Genomic DNA, 20,747 nt, shown 5'->3' with positions numbered 1-20,747 from the left:
ACTACTCCCACTATGGAAACAAGTCTGTTCCATGATGGGAGTAGTAGTAGTCCTGGCTGCGGGAGTCTGCAAGTGGCTGATTTTTCATACTTAACAAAAAAAGAAAAAAAAACGGTTTAAAAAACGGTTAAAAACTTCAAAATGGATACCCGTTTGATCAGCCGTTTCTATCCGTTTTTTTTTTTAAATCCGTTTTTTTTTTTTTATGGAACGGGGGCAAACGGCCGTGTTAACGCACCCTTAGGTAAGTGAGGCATGCTCAGTTTAACGGCATTTTCCAGCCACAGTTAAGAGAGGAAACCAGGTGATGCAAACCTTATTAATATGCATGTGTAACTTTGTCACTGTAACTTTATGTGGCTGTATGTAACTGCAATCTGCTGCCCCTATAAGGATGTCACCTGGGTCCAATGGACCCAGCAGTACCAATTGTAGGGCTGACCCTGACCTTGTGCCCACAACATTAACAACTTTAAACCCCTATGCGCATGATTTAAAATGGCAATGCAAAAAGCAAAAGCAGAATTGATGTGTTTTTTACATTCTCTCTGTAAAAAAAAAGCCTTAACATTAAAGGAGTACTCTGGTGCAGACTACTCCTGCTCCGTCTGTGTGAACGAAGCGTCACATGGCGCTCAGCCTATTATGGGCCGAGGCAGAACATTGTGGCCGGCGATAGGCTGAGCGCTACGTGACGCTTCGTTCACACAGAAGTATGAAGAAGATGGACCGGAGGACCGATCAGCTGTATTGGTGCTCCGCGGGAACCCAGGAACGTGAGTGATGGTTTATTTTCATTTTTTATGCAGCCCGGGCAGGACGGAGCAGGAGTAGTCTGCACCAGAGTACTCCTTTAAGCAAACAATGAATTTTTTTGTACCCCAAAAATGGTGGCAAAAGACCTGCAACCTATTTTGCAAACACCAAGTCACATACAGTTACAGTGATAAAGTTACACACGCATATTAATAAGGTTTGCATCACCTGGTTTCCTCTCTGAACTGTGGCTGGAAACTGCCGTTGAACCGAGCATGCCTCACCTACCTTAGTGGTTCATAACTAAGGGCATTAGGTTATCAAAACAAAGCAGGCACAAGGGGGATTCCTACGTATACAATATCTATCTCAAATAATTTTAATTCACATAATGCATCCGTTTAGACCCGATTAGATTTTTGAGACAACCCCTCAAATCCAAGGTGCCCACTCTTCCTAAGCCTTCCCCTGCAGGCAGGGTTATCTGGAGTCTGTCACAATGAGAGCCCCTTCTACATAGCATACATATATTCTGGGGGAACTCTTTCTTTACGACGACAATAAACATTTTGTACAAGTCATGTTAAAGTAGCAATTTTACAGTAAAGAGGAACATACTGTGACTTGCAGTTTCTTTTTATGTACAGTAATACTTGTTTTGATACAATTCCTTAATTAGTACTACCCCTGTTTTTGCTGTATTCTAACAGCAGTATTTGGCTTAGTATTTTATACCAATATTTCTAAGCCAAAATCAGAAGTGACAAAAACATAATGGAAAGATTAGGACGTATTTTATATTTTGGACCCACTCCTAATTTTGGCTTACAAATATTGACGCAAAATACTGAGCCAAATACTGTTGTGTAAAAACAGCCTTTGTGATCATGCATGTATGTCTCTTTTAAATCCTGTTTTTAGGAATATTAATGTTCAGTTTCTGTTGGTTGCTGTAATTTCCCTTGCTCCGATGACTGTTTTCGACTCCTCTGCTGGAATACTTGGGAAACTTTTCTTAAACTGCCTGCCTCCGAACCAGTTGCTTCAAAGAGTTTGGCCATGAATCCCACCCCAGCAGTTCTAATGAAGCTGCCACCGGCAAAAACATATAAAATAGGATTAATGCTACTACTAAGAAATACGAAGGCTGTAGCATTAGGTTTGGCAAGGTAAGCAGCTTGTATAAGTTTTTTTGATGATGATAGTTCCCCAGAAATGTGAATTAAATTCACCACATGATATGGGATCCAGAAAAGGGCAAAGGTTACAATGATCAAGATGACTAGCCGGCTTGTCTTATGTTTGGTCTGGAATTTTACGGTGCGCAATCTCAGTCCAATGTAGACGTAGCAGGACACTATGATTGTGAAAGGTATAACAAATCCCATCAGAGTTTCAAGCATATACTGAAAGACTATGTGTTGAAAACCATTTACTGGCACTTCATTAGTACATCGTTGTATCATGCCACTTTTTGTTACTGTACGGTAAATTGGTGTAGGAATTGCAAGCAACGATGCTAGAACCCATACGGCGAGAACTATAATGTGGGCAGCCAGCTTTGTCCTGACTTTGTGAGACATGTGGGGTTTAGCCACAGCTAGAAAGCGGTCCATGCTCATGAAGGTGATCAGGAATATGCTGGCGTACATACTTAAACAGCTAACGTAATGGCACATCTTGAATATAATGACTCCAAATCTCCAGCTACCGGTGGAAAGTAAATGGAGGAAAAATGGTATTGTGAGGATGAGAATGATGTCTGCTATGGCCAGATTTGAAATAAGGATGCAGGTCACAGTGCGTTTCTTCATTCGTGTAAAGATTGTCCAAATGACAAATACATTTCCTGGGAATCCAATGATGAAAGCAATTGAGAGAATGGCAATGCCAAGACTGGCAGATGATGAAGCTGAAGTGGAATTTGTTATGGCAACATTGAGAGCGGTCGACAGTTCTGTCAATGTGTACTGTCAAGAGAAAAGAGATAAAATTGAATTGTAATTTTTATAACTACTTTGATTTCCATTCACACAGACACGGATGTAGAACCAGTGCACAGGGGCTCAGCAGGCAAGAGGGCCCACTGCTACTTCAACCCTTTCCTACAAAATCACATGTCTTAAAGGATTTTATCATAAGATTAAAGGTTATCACCTACTTATCGGTTGGAAAACATCTATCTGAATAGCCTGAGACTAACTGCTGGGAATCCCCATACCACAACAACTAAGATCCCTTGTCCCACGAGTGAACAGCGCAACATCCAAACCATGCCCCTGACCTCTGCAACCGGGAATTTATGTCAGCCGGCCCCTTCCATAAATCCAGGTTGTACCAACCTACATGCTTAAGGTCATCATGGCCTTTGACATTGGGTGAAAATGACACCCTACTTACCCCAACCAGTGACTAGATGGTGTGCCCAGGCTTACAACCAAGGCCTACTATAAAGAAATGAAACGTATACCTACCTAACCCTAATGGTAATAGCATGGGTAAAACAAATCCTACCTTGCCTAACCTGCGTCTGCAAAAAGGTGAATAAAACATACCTACCTCACCTATGCTGCGGCTAGAGATGACTAAGGCCTCTGCTTCAGTCACTCTCAATCATGTACTCGGCTTTCTTATGAATAGTTTTGGGCACGAATATTCGCATTTCGAATTTTTATCGCAAATTCGCGAATATTGCGAATATATTCACTAAATATGATGAATTACGCATATTCGCATGTGTGAATATTCACATATTCCTTCTTTTCACTTGTGGGCCAATTAGAATGCTGCAAATACACTTGTCAGAGGTTATCAACAACATCCCTAGCAACCAACAGTGAAGTTGCCCACCCCCTCACTGTTTTCTTCCTCAAATACGCGAATATTCGAATATTCACATATGCAAATATTTGCATATGCGAATATAACGAATATGCGAAATTTCCGAATATAAGACAAATATTCGTCTATATATTCGTGAAATATCGCTAATTCGAATATGGGCAATGCCGCTCATCACTAGTTATGAAGTCCCATAAACAGTCAACTGAGCAGAGGCTGAGCATGCAAGCTGCTGCTTCTTCTTTCAGTCAGATAGTTATCATCTATCTTGTAGATGTGTGATAAGATAACTTCTAATCATTAAATAACCTCTTTAGCCTTAATTATTATACTGTACATGTAATGTGATGGTGACTGTATAGGGTCAGATTGTTCCTGTATGATCAGAGCGGAAGTGACTGACAGCTGGACTCCTCCTTTATCACCCTTTTGGTATACATATAAGTTATTAAATGTACTGTGTTATGTCATAAAGTATAAAGAATAGGGCACAGGCTCATGACTTGAGTCCGTGACACGTCAGGCGTGGACGCCCCCTCCAGCTGGTTTTAGTAGCATTGATTTAAATGAGGAATCTATTGATTCCCCATAAATGTCCCTTAAGTGGACCAATAAAGTGTAGACATACATTAAAATATATATAAATCACCCGCCATTTTCCATATAAAAAAATATGTAAATATAATAAAAATAAACATTATTGGTTTCAATGCATGCGGAATTGTGGACTCTATTAAAATATAACATTATTTATCCCATATGGTAAATGGCATAAGCGTAAAAAACAACAACACAGAATTGCTTTTTTTGATCACATCATATCACTAGTGTTGAGCGGCATAGGCCATATTCGAATTTGCGATATTTTGCGAATAATGGACGAATATTCGTCATATATTCGCTAAATTCGCATATTCGTAATATTCGCGTTTATTTTCGCATAAGCGAAAATTCACATATGAGAAAATCTGCATATGCGAAAATTCGCATGTGAAAATTAACATAAGTGAAAATTTGCATTTGAGAAAAATTTGCACATGTAAATTTTCGCATATGCGAAAATTCGCACGCCAGTCTCACACTGTAGTATTAGAGCCTTCTTTACACCACACAAACTGGAAGCAGAGAGGGATGATCACTGTGATGTGTACTGTGAAAAAAAAAAATACGAATATTCGTAATTGTGAATATATAGTGCTATTTTTGCGAATATTCGCGGATTCGCGAATATGCGATATTCACGAATAAAATTAGCATTGCGAATATTCGCGAGCAACACTACATATCACAGAAAAAAATGGAGTAAAAAGTGATCAAAAAGTCTGATCAATACAAAAATAATAGTGATAAAAATTACAGATCACAGCACAAAAATGAAAACTAAGATTTATAGGGTTGAGAAATGGCAATTTAAAATAAAATTAATAAAAATAATAACATGATGGAAACTATACAAATTGGGTATTGTTGTAATCTGCCTAACCTAAAGAATTAAGATAACATGTAAGTTTAATCGTACAGCTAACAATCTAAAAAAAAAAAAAACTCCCCAAATTTGCTAAATTTCATTTTTTTATTTTACCTCACACTGTTAGGATTTGTGCCAGACATGCTGGCCGTGGACTCACTCCTCCTCCACTGTCCGGCATACCCCGTACTGTGTTTTGCATTCCGCGATACGATCGCAGCCTGTCCACTGCCTCTTACCTCCCCCGTCGTCTCCATACGCCGCCGACATGTGTGGCCTCGCCTCCTAGGGCACGCGCTCGCCTGCTCTGTGAAATTTAAAGGGACAGTACACATTTAATTGGTTCTAGCTTTCTCATGACCCTATAAGTACAGGCACTTCCTTTTGACCCTTGCCGGATCTTTGTGCCTTATCAGCCTAAGAGAAAGTGTTCTGTTTGTGCCTTGCCTTGCCGTGTTCCAGACCCTGTTGTTATGTACCCTGACCTTGCTCCTGTGCCGCCTGCCCTCTAACCTTTTGCTTTGTGACCTGACCTTGCTACTGTGCCGCCTGCCCTGACCACCTGCCTGTCCTGACTTCAAGTTGCCTTATCCATCCAGTACCACGTTACATCTCAGCCACCTGTGTGGACGAGTCGTATCAGGGGTAGCGACCTGGGTAAAGTGGATCCACTACACCTCAACCATAACAATAAGATCTGGCCATGGATCCCGCCTTGGTGCCTCTGCTTGATGTTCCTGACCTCACTTCTATTGAGACCCAGCAGTCCCAGCAAATAGCCCAACAAGCGTAGCAGTTGAACCAACTGTCCGCGATGATGCAACAGCTCCTCACGGTCCAGCAGCAGCAACTACAGCAGCAGCAACATTCGCAACCTGCTCCAGTGGCTCCTCCGGTGTCTGCAGTAGTGTTGAGCTGCATAGGCCATATTCGAATTCGCGAATATATGGACGAATATTCGTAATATATTCGCTAAATTCGCATATTCGTAATATTCGCATTTTATTTTTGCATATGCGAAAATTAGCATATACATAAATTAACATAGGCATAAATTTGCATATGCTAATTTTCGTATATGCGAAAATACGCACGCCACACCACACAAGCTGGAAGCAGAGAGGGATGATCACTGTGATGTGTAATGTGATAAAAAAAATAATAATAAAAAAAAATAAAAAATATTCGTAATTACGAATATATAGTGCTATATTCGCGAATATTCGCGAATTCGGGAACATGCAATATTCGCGAATAAAATTCGCATTGCGAATATTCGCGAGCAACACTAGTCTGCAGCATCCGTTGGTCCCAAACTTCATTTATCCCTGCCGACAAAGTATGAAGGGGACCCTAAACTGTGCAGGGATTCGTGACCCAGTGCTCCATGCATATTGAACTGAGGGCCGATCAGTTCCTGACGGAGCATGCCAAGGTGGCCTTCATGGTTAGTTTGCTCTCTGGTAAGGCTCTAGCCTGGGCCACTCCTCCATGGGACAGGAGCGACCCGGTGACTACCAACCTGCAAGCTTCCCTCTCTGAATTCCCCAGCATCTTTGAAGAGCCTGCTCGGTCTTCCTCTGCCAAAATTGCGCTTCTGAACCTCCTCCAAGGGGATTCTTCTGTTGGCGAGTATACAGTCAAATTTCGCACCTTGGCTTCTGAACTTGACTGGAATAATGCAGCCCTTTGTGCCACCTTCAAAAAAGGACTTTACAGCAAGGTTAAAGATGCTTTGGCCAAAAGGGAACCTCCTTCTTCTACCCTGAGCGAACTCATTCTGCTGGCTAACCGCAATGATGTGCGTTTTGCTGAGAGGCAAGAGGAGCTCCGTCAAGAACGCGAACCTGCCCATTCTTGTCGCCTTCCCCATTTGGCTCCAGTGTTTCAGCGACCTCCTCTTCCTACGTCTTTGCCATCTTCTGAAGAGCCCATGTAGGTGGATCGTGCACACCTGTCTCCACAAGAGAGGTCACACCGTCGGGAAGAGAATAATGTGCCAGCCAGGAGCATTTTCGCATTAACTGCCCTCTTCGGTCTCAGCGACCGGTAAACGCACGCCCCTAGGGCACGTGGGAGAGGCATCTCTAGGCATCTCTTCGGTTCCTTGTTTCTGCTTTTGGACTCTAGTTCTGCAGGGAATTTCGTGGATGCCTCCCAGTCACACAGCTTGCTAAGCCTCTGTACATCTCTACCATCAATGGGGAGTGCCTGAATTCTGCTGAGAAGTTTATCACGGAACCTCTGAAGATGCAAGTGGGTGCTCTGCACAAGGAGAGGATTAAGTTCTATGTGCTTCCACACTGTTCTTCCTCGGTTCTCCTCGGTCTGCCTTGGCTGCAACATCACTCCCCGGTTCTTGATTGGTGCTCCGGAGAAGTCTCTCGTTGGGGCCAGAAGGGCTTCGTTCGGAAGTCTACCTCTGCTGTCGGAGCCAGTTTTTTCTTTGTGGAAAAGAAAGATGGTTCTCTCCATCCCTGCATTGATTACCGGGGACTTAAGAAGATCACCATCAAGAACCGTTACCCTTTTCCTCTGATCTCGGAATAATTTGATCGCCTATGGGGAGCTAAGATTTTCACCAAGTTGGACTTGCGAGGGACGTATAATCTCATTAGAATTCGGGAAGGAGACGAGTGGAAGATGACTTTTAACACTCGTGACGGACATTATGAGTACCTTGTGATGCCGTTTGGTCTCTGTAACGCCCCGGCCGTTCTTTCAAGAATTTGTCAATGACATTTTTCGAGATCTCCTTTACACTTGTGTTGTGGTGTATCTGGATGACATCTTGATCTTACAGCCCAACTTGGAAGTCCATCGCACTCAAATGCGTCAGGTCCTGAGATGCCTTCGGAGCAACCGTCTCTGCACCAAGCTAGAGAAATGTCTCCGAGTAGTCGTCTCTGCCGTTCCTCGGCTATATTGTCTCGAACCAATGCCAGGCATACCCCGTACTGCGTTTCGCATCCCGCAATGCGATCGCAGCCTGCCCACTGCCTCTTACCTCCCCCATCATCTCCGTACAGTTACAGGTTGCCGACTCTATGAAATTTAAAGGGACAGTGCACATTTGATTGGTTTGTTCTTTCCCATGATCCTATAAGTACAGGCACTTCCTTTTGACCCTTGCCATATCTTTTTGCCTTATCAGCCTAAGAGAAAGCATTCTGTTTGTGCCTTGCCTTGCCGTGTTACAGACCCTGTTGCAATGTACCCTGACCTTGCTCCTGTGTCGCCTGCCCTCTGACCTCTTGCTTCGTGACCTTACCTTGCTACTGTGCAGTCTGTCCTGACCGCTTGCCTGTCCTGACTACGAGTTGCCTATCCATCCAGTACTGCATTACATCTCGGCCGCCTGTGTGGACGAGTCGTATCAGGGGTGTCGACCTCTGTGCCGCCTGCCGCTGCAATTCCCTCCCGGTTTGTGGCGTGCTCCGGTGAAAACCAGCAGCACCTTAAACTCCACTCCCTGATATGGCCCACGTCATCATCCACACAGGTAAAGCAGATCCACTACACCTCAGCCGTAACACACACATAAGGTTTTGGAGGTTTTGGAGCATGTAATGGAAAAGCGAAGAAGGTCATTACAAAGTACAATTAATTGGTCAAGCAAAAAACAAGCCCTCATATGTTTTTTTTTTAGATAATACTAAAAAACATGTCCATTCTACCTGGCTACATTCTCCGGGCACCTGTCGATGTGGCCACAGACAGTGCATTACTTGCTCCCTCATACAGGCATCAGATTCTTTTACATCTTACAGTACCGCCAAGAGATATTCCAACAGGAACTATATAAATTGCAATACAACTTCGATGGTTTACCTTGCAGCTTGTACTGTATACTGCTGCCAGTATGTGGGTTGCATATCTAACTCTTTGCATTGTACCGACCTTTTCAGGATCACCATAGTGGAGATGTGTCCACACTTTTCGTTGATGCCATCGAACGGGTTTACAATACCATTAGAGGAGGGGACCTGAGACGTAAATTATTCAATAGAGAATCCTATTGGATTTTTGTATTGGATACAAGAGAACCTAGGGGTATGAATTCGAGACATGATTTAATAATGAGATATTAATAATGGCTATATGTTAATTGTTTTTATTATTATACTTTTGATCTATGTCTTAATCCCATTTACATCTCTATTTCTCTGTAATTTGTTCCATTTTTTTTTATAACATCATAGCGTCTTGTCTTTTCTCATGTAATCTTATATCCATTTTCCATGTTTTCCATCCAATCCTTGTGAAGTGTGATGTCATTACACATGTGATATCCTCATAAGTATTTCAAGTTTGGATTTTAATATATGTGGTATGCCGGTAAAGGTCTGAAATGTGTCTGTGTTTGTCCTGATGCATGTTTGTATCCGATGATCCTACAATAAAGTACCTGGTTTTACTGCACCAAGCGCTAGATGTCCATTTCTGCTTTAAAAAATAAAAGTGTTATGGCTATTAACCCCTTAAGGACGCAGCACTTTTTCACCTTAAGGACTGAGCCCTTTGTCGCAATTCTGACCACCGTCACTTTACGAATTAATAACTCTAAAACGCTTTTACCGAATATTCTGATTGTTTTTTCGTGACATATTCTACTTTATTTTGGTGGTAAATTTTTGGCGTTACTTGCATCCTTTTTTGGTGAAAAATCCCAAAATTTCATGAAAATTTTGAAAATTTAGCATTTTTCTAAATTTGAAGTTCTCTACTTGAAAGGAAAATGGATATTCCAAAATTTTTTTTATTTTTCTTCACAAGTACAATATGTCCACTTTATGTTGGCATCATAAAATGGACATATTTTTACTTTTTTTTTTAAATTAGAGGGCTTCAAAGTAGAGCAGCAATTTTCAAAAATTTCATGAAAATTGCAAAATCTGGAGGGACAGATGTTACAGAACTACAACTCCCAGAATGCCTGGACAGTCTAGGCATGCTGAGAGATGTAGTTTGGCAACATCTGGAGGGCTACCGTTTGGGCACCACTGTAACAGTGGTCTCCAAACTGTGACCCTCCAGATGTTGCAAAACTACAACTCCCAGCATGCCCAGACAGCCTTTGGCTGTCTGGGCATGCTGGGAGTTGCAGTTCGGCCTTCCTAGTGGTTGCCACAGTAAAGATCAGTTTACTTTCACTTCCATTACCCCCCCACCACCACCACCACCACCACCATCGTTTCCCTACCTGAGCAGGGATCTCTGCAGTCTCCACGATGATCTTCGGTCCCCACGCCATCTTCAGGTAAGGTACCGGTCTCCATCTTCTCCCTCCCGTTCTGCCCGACATCCAGGGGTGGGCAGAACGGGGAGTTTCCATGGCAACCCCCGGTCCTGCACTGCCATTGGTCAGAACTCAGTTTTGACTAATGGCAGGGGAAAGGAGGAAATCGCAGCCCGGCGACCTCGCTCCTATACTGCAGGATGATCGGGGGTGTCACTGAAAACTCAGATCATCCCTATTTTCTGGTTGATCGGGTCACCAGAGACCCGATCAGCCCGGAATAGCAGAAAATCGCATGTGCCGGGATGCCTGCTGAATGATTCCAGCAGGCCTTCCGGTCCGGTCCCCAACCGTCTAGTGGCGGGGACCGGAATTCCCACGGGCGTATGCATACGCCCCACGTCCTTAAGGACTCGGGATGCAGGGAGTATGCATACGCCCCACGTCCTGAACAGGTTAAAGATCTAAGACAGAAAAATGAAAGTGCGAGTACGAAGATTAGCAGAAACCTTAGAAAAGATATTTAAAAAAACGTATGGCTCTCAGGCTACGGTGACACAAGAATATGTCATTTTATTCTAAAAAGTGGGTTATTTTCGTGCAATAGTAAACTATTTAAACAACTCTATACTAGTGTTGGGCGCGAATATTTGCATTTAGAATTTTTACCGTGAATATCGCATATATGCAAATTCGCGAATATTGCAAATATATTCGCTATATATTCGAAATTACGAATATTCATTTTTTTCCACATATTTACATATGCGCATATTCCTTCTTTTCATTTGAGGGCCAGTTAGAATTATGCAAATACACTCAACAACATCCCTAGCAACCAATAGTAAAGTTACCCACCCCCTCACTGTTTTCTTCCTCAAATATGCGAATATTCGCATATGCAAATAAAATGAATACGCGAAATTCGCGAATATAAGACGAATATTCGTCTATATATTGGTGAAATATCTCAAATTCGAATATGGGCAATGCCGCTCATCACTACTCTATAGATATTTTGCATCACTGTAATGGCAGCAACTCATAGAATTAAGGTACACAAGTTATTTATGCCAGTTATTTATGAGCAGGGCAAATATAAAAAAAAATTGCCATAATTGATGTTTATTTTATTTTTTTCTTTAAAAAAGCCAATAATTGATATGTATAAGTTGTGCCAATGAAAAATACAACATACTACATACATTGACCAACATTGGTTCTATAGTTAACAACTGTAAAATCTTTAAAAAATATATATATCTTTATCACCAATTTTGCTGTTTGTTAGTAATTTTTGTAGCTTATGGAACCTGTCTGAAAACTGTTGAAAATCTGAAGCTTAGCCTTATAAAGATTTGTTTTGTTAATGTGATTGTGGCTTAAAGAAGAACTGTCTACTAGCTGAAACTGGCGTAAATTAGAAAAATCCTTATGCAATCCTTATCACAAACATTGCTAATGTGACACTCTAGCCAGTCACTGTGCTCAAGGTCCACGTGCCATGAATGTAAACAGAGACCACTAAGGCCAGTGGTTGGTTGCAGCATCATGTCAACAATGTACATGACATTACTGCAGTGGGCCCAGCAGGAGACACTGGATCCGTGGAAGAACTATGAATGAGAAAACTTTTTTTTCAACTATATGTGAATTCCAACCAGTAAACAATGAAAAAAAAAATCATGGAAAACCCCGATGATAAACCATGTAGTTCAGATCAGTAACACATGGACATCCAAGCAATCTGATTAAGAATCTTTACACATGGACGTATTAATGCTCCATTTTGTGGAGAGCTTTAAGTGGGCCGCTAAAGTGGTGTATGAGGCTTTTACTGTACCAACATATTCCAATATCGGAGGCATGCAGTGTTTTCTTTTCTTTAGTCATATTTCACACAAATTCAAAAGAGAAAAAACAACTGGCAGATATTGCATTGTTTCTAAAGCAAAACACCTACAAAGATATTGTACCAAATGGAACCTGTACACAGAGGTCAGACGCTTAATAATTAGGCATCAAATTTTCTCCATGCATTGCTGTGTGAGCCCTTACATAAAACTACCTACAACCAATACTGGGTATGTACGAGATAAAAAAAAACGTAACCAAACACACCGCCAATATAATATAAACACAAAGAACAAAATCTGATCAATCAATAGCTTATTGTTCTACAATGAAAGTAAAATATCTACATATAGTGAAAACAGCACAGCAAACCAAAGTAGCTTTATTACAAAGGTAGGTGAAATATTTGCTAATGCTACAACCAATTTCATCGTCATCATTTTAATTGAAAATGGTTTTGATAAGGTAAAATTATTATTTACATTTACTTACATTTTCCGTCATCATGTAGAAGTATTTGTATCCAGATTTCTGTTTGATCACACTGGTAAGAAGACGGCAGACACTACTTCTCCTTAGTGTCTAGATGAGATTTCTCTACAGGATATTTCAACGTCCTTTAGAGTATTGCAAATGAAGCTTCCGGCTGTCGTAGCATAGAGTATGACAATGTTTTCAGTTATGTTAGCACTGCCTGATTGCGTAAGTAGCATTTACTGTACATATCAGGTTGGGTGATAATGTATGTGTCTGTATGTATCAATATGTTCATCAATAGCCTCTTCACTATTATAAATGTAGGCACTTTGTAAAGATGAAAACAAATGCAATGAAATCAACATTATGCTTGAGAGTTTGATATATATATATATATATATATATATATATATATATATATATATATACTGTAGATTACATAGATAAAAAATGAAGATGAGCAGCACAACCACAAAAGTCCAGATAGGATGCAAGCTATGGAAAGGCTTGGTCAAACGGCCTTTGAAGTATCCACGTAAAATATCACAGCATCACATCCAGTTAGCTGGTAAAGTATGGCTTTATTCAACACCAGAATGCCGGGGCGATGTTTCGGCCATCTCGCTTGTGAGATGGTCAAAACATCGCCACTGTATTTTGCTGTTGAATGAAGCAACACTATAACTGCTAACTGGATGTGCTGCTTAGATAGATAAATATACTCTGCCTCTAAAAGGTCGTAATATACTTTTGGGGGATAATTGACAATAAAAGGTCCAATAAAACAAATTCCTTTATTTAAACTTCATAAAAAAAAGTTTGTTTTTGGTTTTCATGAAGTTTTAAAAAGGGAAGTGGCTTTATTGGACCTCCATACAGACAATGTGGTGGAGAGTTGTTCCAAGCTCAGCACTGATTTATTTAGGTGGTGCAAAAGATTCCGTCTACATTACTCCAACTAAGAGTTATCTTACTTTACTCCAACTTTTTGCACCACAATTTGAACACAATTTTAAGCACACAGGGGGAGATTTATCAAAACCAGTGAAAAGGAAAAATTGCCCAGTTGCCCTAGCAACCAATCAGATTGCTTCTTTCACTTTGCAGAGGCCTTGCTAAAAATGAAAGAAGCGAGCTGATTGGTTGCTATGGGCAACTGGTCAACTTTTTCTCTGGACAGGTTTTGATAAATCTCCACCATAGAATCACCAACATGTCTTGCCTCCTTCCAGCAAAACAACTGTCTGCTAAGTCCCAACCCCTTGCCAAGAAAAGTGCCAAAGTGGCTCTAGGTACATAAGCCAGGTTTTCAGCAAAACTGACCTATAATTCTGATACACTTTCAAAAGTAAATGGGCCCCAAGGTATTAATGTAGTCCAGAATATGTGTTTTCCCACCTTTTTGTTACAAAACATTATAATTGAAGAGTATGTCATTGTTACCTTACATTGATTTCAAGGGTTAAATTCTTATGCTGAACAATGATTTAGGTTTCAGTACTCTGTTTTAACTTACTGTCATCACTGTTTAAAATTGCATTATATTTCCTGCTTTTTGGAAAATATCCCTTTGCGGTACAATTGAAATTAGGCTGTTGCCTAATCTGAATTTAACCCTTTAACGACCATGGACGTGTATACACGTCCAATGGCCGTTACCGAGGTATGACGCGGGCTTCCGACTTGAGCCCGCTTCATACCGGCCGGCCCCCAGCTGATTTTTGCGGCGATTGCCACGGCCGGCTATTAACCCTTTAGATCGCCGCTGTCAAAGGTGACAGCAGCGTCTAAAGGTGCCTGTATCCAGTCCCTGGTGGTCCAGTGGGGTGGATCGCTCCCCCGCAGCGCGATCGCGGGGGAGAGATCCACTACTGAGGTAGCCTGAGGGCTTACCTCTCCTCCTGTGTCGGCTCCGGCTCTCTGAATGATACAGCCTGGCAGGACCAGGCTTTATCAATCGAGTGCAGAGCACACAGATGAATGGGATTGTATGTAATCCCATTCATCTGTATGAGGAATCAAATGATTCCTCCTAAAAGTCCCCTAAGGGGACTAAAAGTGTAAAAGAAAAAAAGTTTAAAAAAAAGTTTAACACACACACATTAACCCCTTCATCATTAAAAGTTTAAATCACCCCCCTTTTCCCAAATTCCATATAAATAATATATAAACATAATAAAAATAAACATATGTGGTATCGCCGCGTGCGTAAATGTCCGAACTATAAAAATATATCATTATTTTAACTGCACGGTCAATGGTGTACGCACAAAAAAATTCCAAAGTCCAAAATAGTGTATTTTTGGTAACTTTTTATATCATGAAAAAGTGAATAAAAAGCGATCAAAAAGTCCGATCAATACAAAAATGGTACCAATAAAAACTTCAGATCCCGTCGCAAAAAATTAGCCCTCATACCGCCACATATACAGAAAAATAAAAAAGTTATAGGGGTCAGAAAATGACAATTTTAAACGTATACATTTTCCTGCAAGTAGTTATGATTTTTTCCAGAAGTACAACAAAATCAAACCTATATAAGTAGGGTATCATTTTAACCGTATGGACATACGGAATAAAGAGAAGGTGTCATTGTTACCGAAAAATGTACTGCGTAGAAACGGAAGCCCCTAAAAGTTACAAAATGGCATTTTTTCTTCAATTTTGTTGCACAATAATTTTTTTTTTCGTTTTGCCGTAGATTTTTGGGTAACATGACTAATCTCACTGCAAAGTAGAATTGGTGTCACAAAAAATAAGCCCTCATATGGATTTTTAGGTGCAAAATTGAAAGGGTTATGATTTTTAAAAGGTGAGGAGGAAAAAATGAAAGTGCAAAAACGAAAAACCTTAAGGGGTTAATGCAGTGATATGGCAGGTAAACACAGTAATATTGTCACATAAAAAGTGTCCAGAATACTTTTGTTCAATTGAGGTTACTGGATGATTACTTTCTCGGTCTGATAGATAGCTAGATAGATAGATAGCAACAGGAAAACCAATTTCTTTGGTTGTATTAGATAGATAGATAGAGAGATATAGGATATGTACAAGAGCCTGAGTTAGAACAGAAAATGAAAATGTGAAAAATGTCAGTACTATGATGTCTTTTTTTAGTTGTCAGCGAAAGTGCACGTGACCACTGTGGCCATTGATTGGTTGCTGCATCCAGTGTATGGGAATGTTGTTAGAGCACTGCGCACTGAGCAGTAGTGGTGCAGAACAGGACAAGAGTGGAGAAGTAAGTATTGTTTTTTTTTCTATTTGTCCTTCAATTTCATCTCTCTGGGCCATTTTTATTTTTTTTTTAAATCTTTACATTCCATTTAAAGCATACTTATCATTCAAGGTGAAACATCATATTTCTGACCACATTTGTTATCTGTAGTTTCTATATTTCTACAATTTTCTCCTCTGCCTACTCTTCTAATAGTCAGTTTTTCATGAACTGAGAAAGTCTAGGCACTGGCCACTATTGTGTTCTCCTCCATTCATAAAAACTGAGTGTGGGAAGACTGGCATCCCACCCCGCACATTGGCCCTCATTAAGGCTGGGTCCACACTACGTTTTGTCCCATACGGGAGCGCATACGGCAGGAGGGAGCTAAAAGCTCGCGCTCCCGTATGTTACCGTATGCGCTCCCGTATGTCATTCATTTCAATGAGCCGACCGGAGTGAAACGTTCGGTCCGGTCGGCTCATTTTTGCGCCGTATGCGCTTTTACAACCGGACCTAAAACCGTGGTTGACCACAGTTTTAGGTCCGGTTGTAAAAGCGCATACGGCGCAAAAATGAGCCGACCGGACCGAACGTTTCACTCCGGTCGGCTCATTGAAATGAATGACATACGGGAGCGCATACGGTAACATACGGGAGCGCGAGCTTTTAGCTCCCCCCTGCCGTTTGCGCTCCCGTATGGGACAAAACGTAGTGTGGACCAGGCCTAACTTAGAAAATCGGGTTTTAAGTCTATGTTGCTTTCTTACCCAACTGCTTTTTCCTGTTTGTCGCACGTGCGTCTTTTTGGCTTGGTTTCCAACTCCTCTGAGTTGTCGGGAAAAAATCCACAACAATTCAACAAATTTGGGTTGGAAAGCTTTATAAATACTTGGGAAAGTTTAGAAATGTCGGGTTACGCCCCTTTTTCAGGGTTGGGAAAATCCAAATGGGTCCGTCGGGAAAAAATGTAACATCGTGTCGCAGACTGGCATACGATGTCTGTGACATGTTGCAGACAAAGATGCGACTAAAAAAAACCAACAAATCAACTCGGGTTTAGAATAATAAATGAGGGCCATTGTGTTTTTTGTTTTTTTTCTGGCATTTACTCTGGAAAAAATGACAGGTTTGCTTTATTTTGTGATACCACATTGATATAGTTTTTGTTATGTTTTACTAAAATCTAAAAATAAAATTGCTTTGCATTGAAGGATTGTAAAGCTCTGTCTTTTGTCTCAGCCTGGGAGAAGGACCTTCAAACAGCTTCTTCAGGTGAAACATTCATTCTGGCTTTTCTAGTACAAAACTGAGGGAGATTTATCAAAACCTGTTTAGAGGAAAAGTTGCCCAGTTGCCCATAGCAACCAATCAGATCACTTCTTTCATTTTTAACAAGGCCTCTACAAAATGAAAGAAGCGATCTGATTGGTTGCTGTGGGCAACTGGGCAACTTTTCCTTTGCACAGGTTTTAATAAATCTCCCCCTGTATATTTGCCTACAGGAGAATGGCTTTAAAGTACTGACCAGATGGTACACCACTCCTTCTAAACTCTGCAACATTGATAGGGGTTACCCAGACACTTGCTGGAAAAGCAAAGATATCATATCCCTGGCCTATGCCCCATTGTCAACAGCTTCTGGTCTGAGGTAATAAAAACTCAGAATAAAAGTAATATTTTTTATCCCTCTTAATCCCCAGAGATATGCCAACTGTACCCAGCTTTTAAATTTTTCTGACCAAAGCCCTTCTTAGGTCCTTGCTGCTGCTAGACTACTCCTAGCTGCATCGTGTAAAAAACCAGTGCACAACCCTATACAATCCAGGGTCACCAAAGTAGTCAAATCTATAGACTGGAAGATCATGTCTTTTGGGGACACATATTTTACAAGAAATTCATGAGGATCTGGTCACCATGAACGAATTACAGAAACTTTGACTAGGAGAATAACGCATGAATTTGCCCCATACTACCCACACACCCTCATCCTCTTTTTTTCCCCTTTACCTAGGCCTAGGCCTTTAAGAGAGAGCTGCTATCTAGAGATCTTTCTGCACTCACCCTTATTGTAATTTATTGCTGCAATTGAATTAAAGGGGTATTCCGGACAAAAACATTTTATCCCCTATCCAAAGGATAGGGGATAAGATGTCTGATCGAGACTCCCCGCAGCACCCACATTCTATGCGGGGACTGCGTCTCTAGTTTCGGAAACCTCCCGGTTTCTGGGACTGGGGCGTGACGTCACGCCCCCTCCCATAGACATGCATGGAGGGGGCGTGGATTGACGTCACATCCCCAGTCCCGGAAACCTGGAGGTTTCCGAAACTGGAGATTCGAAACCCGCATAGAATGCGGGTGCTGCAGGGTGATCGTGGGGGGTTTCAGCAGGGGGCCCCCCACGTTCAGACACCTTATCCCCTATCCTTTGGATAGGGGATAAAATGTTTTTCCCCGGAATACCCCTTTAACTGTATCATTCACCAAAGGGAGTGTAATGGGTTAAGTCTGAGTCTTGTAGCAGAAGGAAGAATAACACATGAGCCGCGTGTCCTGTCAGTCAGTTGTTCTGGTTTATTAATAACGGACACTGCATTTTATATTGTAGCTATTCAAATACAGAAGCATGATCTGAATGGACAAATCATAATCATATACCAGATGTATGAATACATGTATAAATCTTGTTATATATGGTTACATTAGCATAATATCAGCTTGTACACAACTAGAAGTATTTCTCCTGAAAAAGTCATAAAGTGTCATGCTCTCTCTTAGGAATATACCGTATTTATCGGCGTATAACACGCACTTTTTAGGCTAAAATTTTTAGCCTAAAGTCTGTGTGCGTGTTATACGCCGATACACCCCCAGGAAAGGCAGGGGGAGAGAGGCCGTCGCTGCCCGCTTCTCTCCCCCTGCCTTTCCTGGGGTCTAGAGCGCTGCTGTCGGCCCTTTTCACCCCCTGGTTATCGGCGCCGCTGCCCGTTCTGTCCCCCTGACTATCGGTGCCGGCGCCGATAGCCAGGGGGAGAGAAGCGGCGCCGACAGCCAGGGGGAGAGAAGGGGCAGCAGCACCCATTGCGGGCGCCGCTGCCCCGTTGCCTCCCCCCATCCCCGGTGGCATAATTACCTGAGTCGGGTCCGCGCTGCTGCAGGCCTCCGTCGTGCGTCCCCAGCGTCGTTGCTATGCACGGCGCGGCGCACTGACATCATGCGCCGCGCCGTTCAGCGCATAGCAAGGGGGTGAAAAGGGCCGACAGCAGCGCTCTAGACCCCAGGAAAGGCAGGGAGAGAGAAGCGGGCAGCGACGGCCTCTCTCCCCTGCCTTTCCTGGGGGTATATCGGGGTATACACGCACACACGCACCCTCGTTTTACCATGGATATTTGGGTAAAAAACTTTTTTTACCCAAATATCCTTGGTGAAATGAGGGTGCATGTTATAGGCCGGTGCGTGGTATACCCCGATAAATACGGTAACTCAAGTTTGATACATTTCAGCAAAATGGTGAATACAGAACATCAATTTTTTTGGTTTACAAATAGAACATAGACATAACACATCCAATAACTCCTTCCATGCATTTACAGCCCACCTTTTGTTTTATATGAACTCATATTACATGTCTGACACCTACATGTTATAGTACAAAGAAGGGGTATATCCATCAGGCTAGCCTGTGAGAGGGATCATTTCTATTATCTCTTCACTTCCTTGCCCAATCTGTAGCAACGCCATGCAGATGGTATCATTACCAAAAAATGGAGACAGAGTTCAGGTTAAATAAGCCAGCTCAGGAGGATGTGGGCGCTAAGGCCGGACACGATTGACCATTCCCTCATATCTCCTAACTGGCCTGGGCGTCATTATAACAACAGGCGATACGGCAGCTGACAGAAGGGACAGGAGCTGCTGTCAAAGCAAGAGAGATAGATACACCCAAGGGGCCTATTTTTACTGAAGTTGTTCTACCTAGACGAGAAGGAAAAGTTGTGTTATCCCACAGGTTCAACCTCATAGCAAGATATGACTAAACTTTTCCTATGACTTGACTTAAAATTTTAAGTTTGTTTGGTTTAGACATCCTAGGATAGTGAAAATCTATTCATCCAGTGAGTGACCTTGACCAGCTCATCCTATGTCTGCATTACCATCGGGTCAATGTGCTGCATATTTTAGTACCCATGCCTATTTCCACTACATGTCTATTCTCAGCTGCTATTCTAAACAACGTTTTCTAGGATGCTGGAGTGAGTGATTTTATCAGGCCTCATCAGAAGTGTGACCCATACCTCCCACAGTACCCACTAATGCACATTGTAATTGATATCCGAGGACCACTCCTGGTAAAAACTTGAGAGTAAAATCAGCCAAAACTAATGTAGTATTTGCTATACTCACTTTTGGATCTTTGTGGGGTCTCTAGTTAAAACTGGTTGTACTGTAACTTTTTAAAGTTACCAGCCAGAGGCAGTTGGTCAAATTAACTTCTATCATCTATAGACATGAGGAAGTTTCACTACAGGAGTTTAACTGCCCTTTCAGAGACATTGTTGTCTGTGCCTCACACTGATACAGATACCGTAGGTCTTTTACTGTACTTTTTTTCAGATCTATCAGAAAACTGAAAATACAACTCAGGGACACTTAAAGGGGTACTCCGGTGGGAAAAAATGTTTACTAAAATCAACTGGTGCCAGAAAGTTAAACAGATTTGTAAATTGCATAATCCTTCCAGTACTTATCAGCTGCTGTATGCTTCACATAAAGTTATTTTATTTTTTGAATCTCCTTTCTGTCTTACCACAGTGCTCTCTGCTGACACCTCTGTCCATGTCAGGAGCTGTCCAGAGCGGGAGCAAATTCCCATAGCAAACCTATCCTGCTCT

The 20,747-nt window shown here is 41.8% G+C and overlaps 1 protein-coding gene across 1 annotated transcript; it reads right to left on the bottom strand.

Moving 5' to 3' along the window:
* Window positions 1–1,013: 1,013 nt before the first annotated feature.
* Window positions 1,014–20,644, bottom strand: LOC130277444 (leukotriene B4 receptor 1-like). The gene is made up of 3 exons (XM_056528118.1): window positions 20,260–20,644; window positions 12,651–12,804; window positions 1,014–2,726 (listed from the first exon to the last, which is right to left on the bottom strand). Exons 2-3 carry the CDS (start codon window positions 12,663–12,665, stop codon window positions 1,683–1,685), a joined length of 1,059 nt encoding a protein of 352 aa, XP_056384093.1. The 5' UTR covers window positions 12,666–12,804; window positions 20,260–20,644; the 3' UTR covers window positions 1,014–1,682.
* Between the last annotated feature and the right edge of the window lie 103 nt (window positions 20,645–20,747).

This window comes from Hyla sarda, chromosome 1, assembly GCF_029499605.1.
Source record: "Hyla sarda isolate aHylSar1 chromosome 1, aHylSar1.hap1, whole genome shotgun sequence".
Lineage (NCBI taxonomy): Eukaryota > Metazoa > Chordata > Amphibia > Anura > Hylidae > Hyla > Hyla sarda.
Note: the sequence above shows the minus strand (reverse complement) of the source record. Positions and strands in the feature narration are given on the sequence as shown.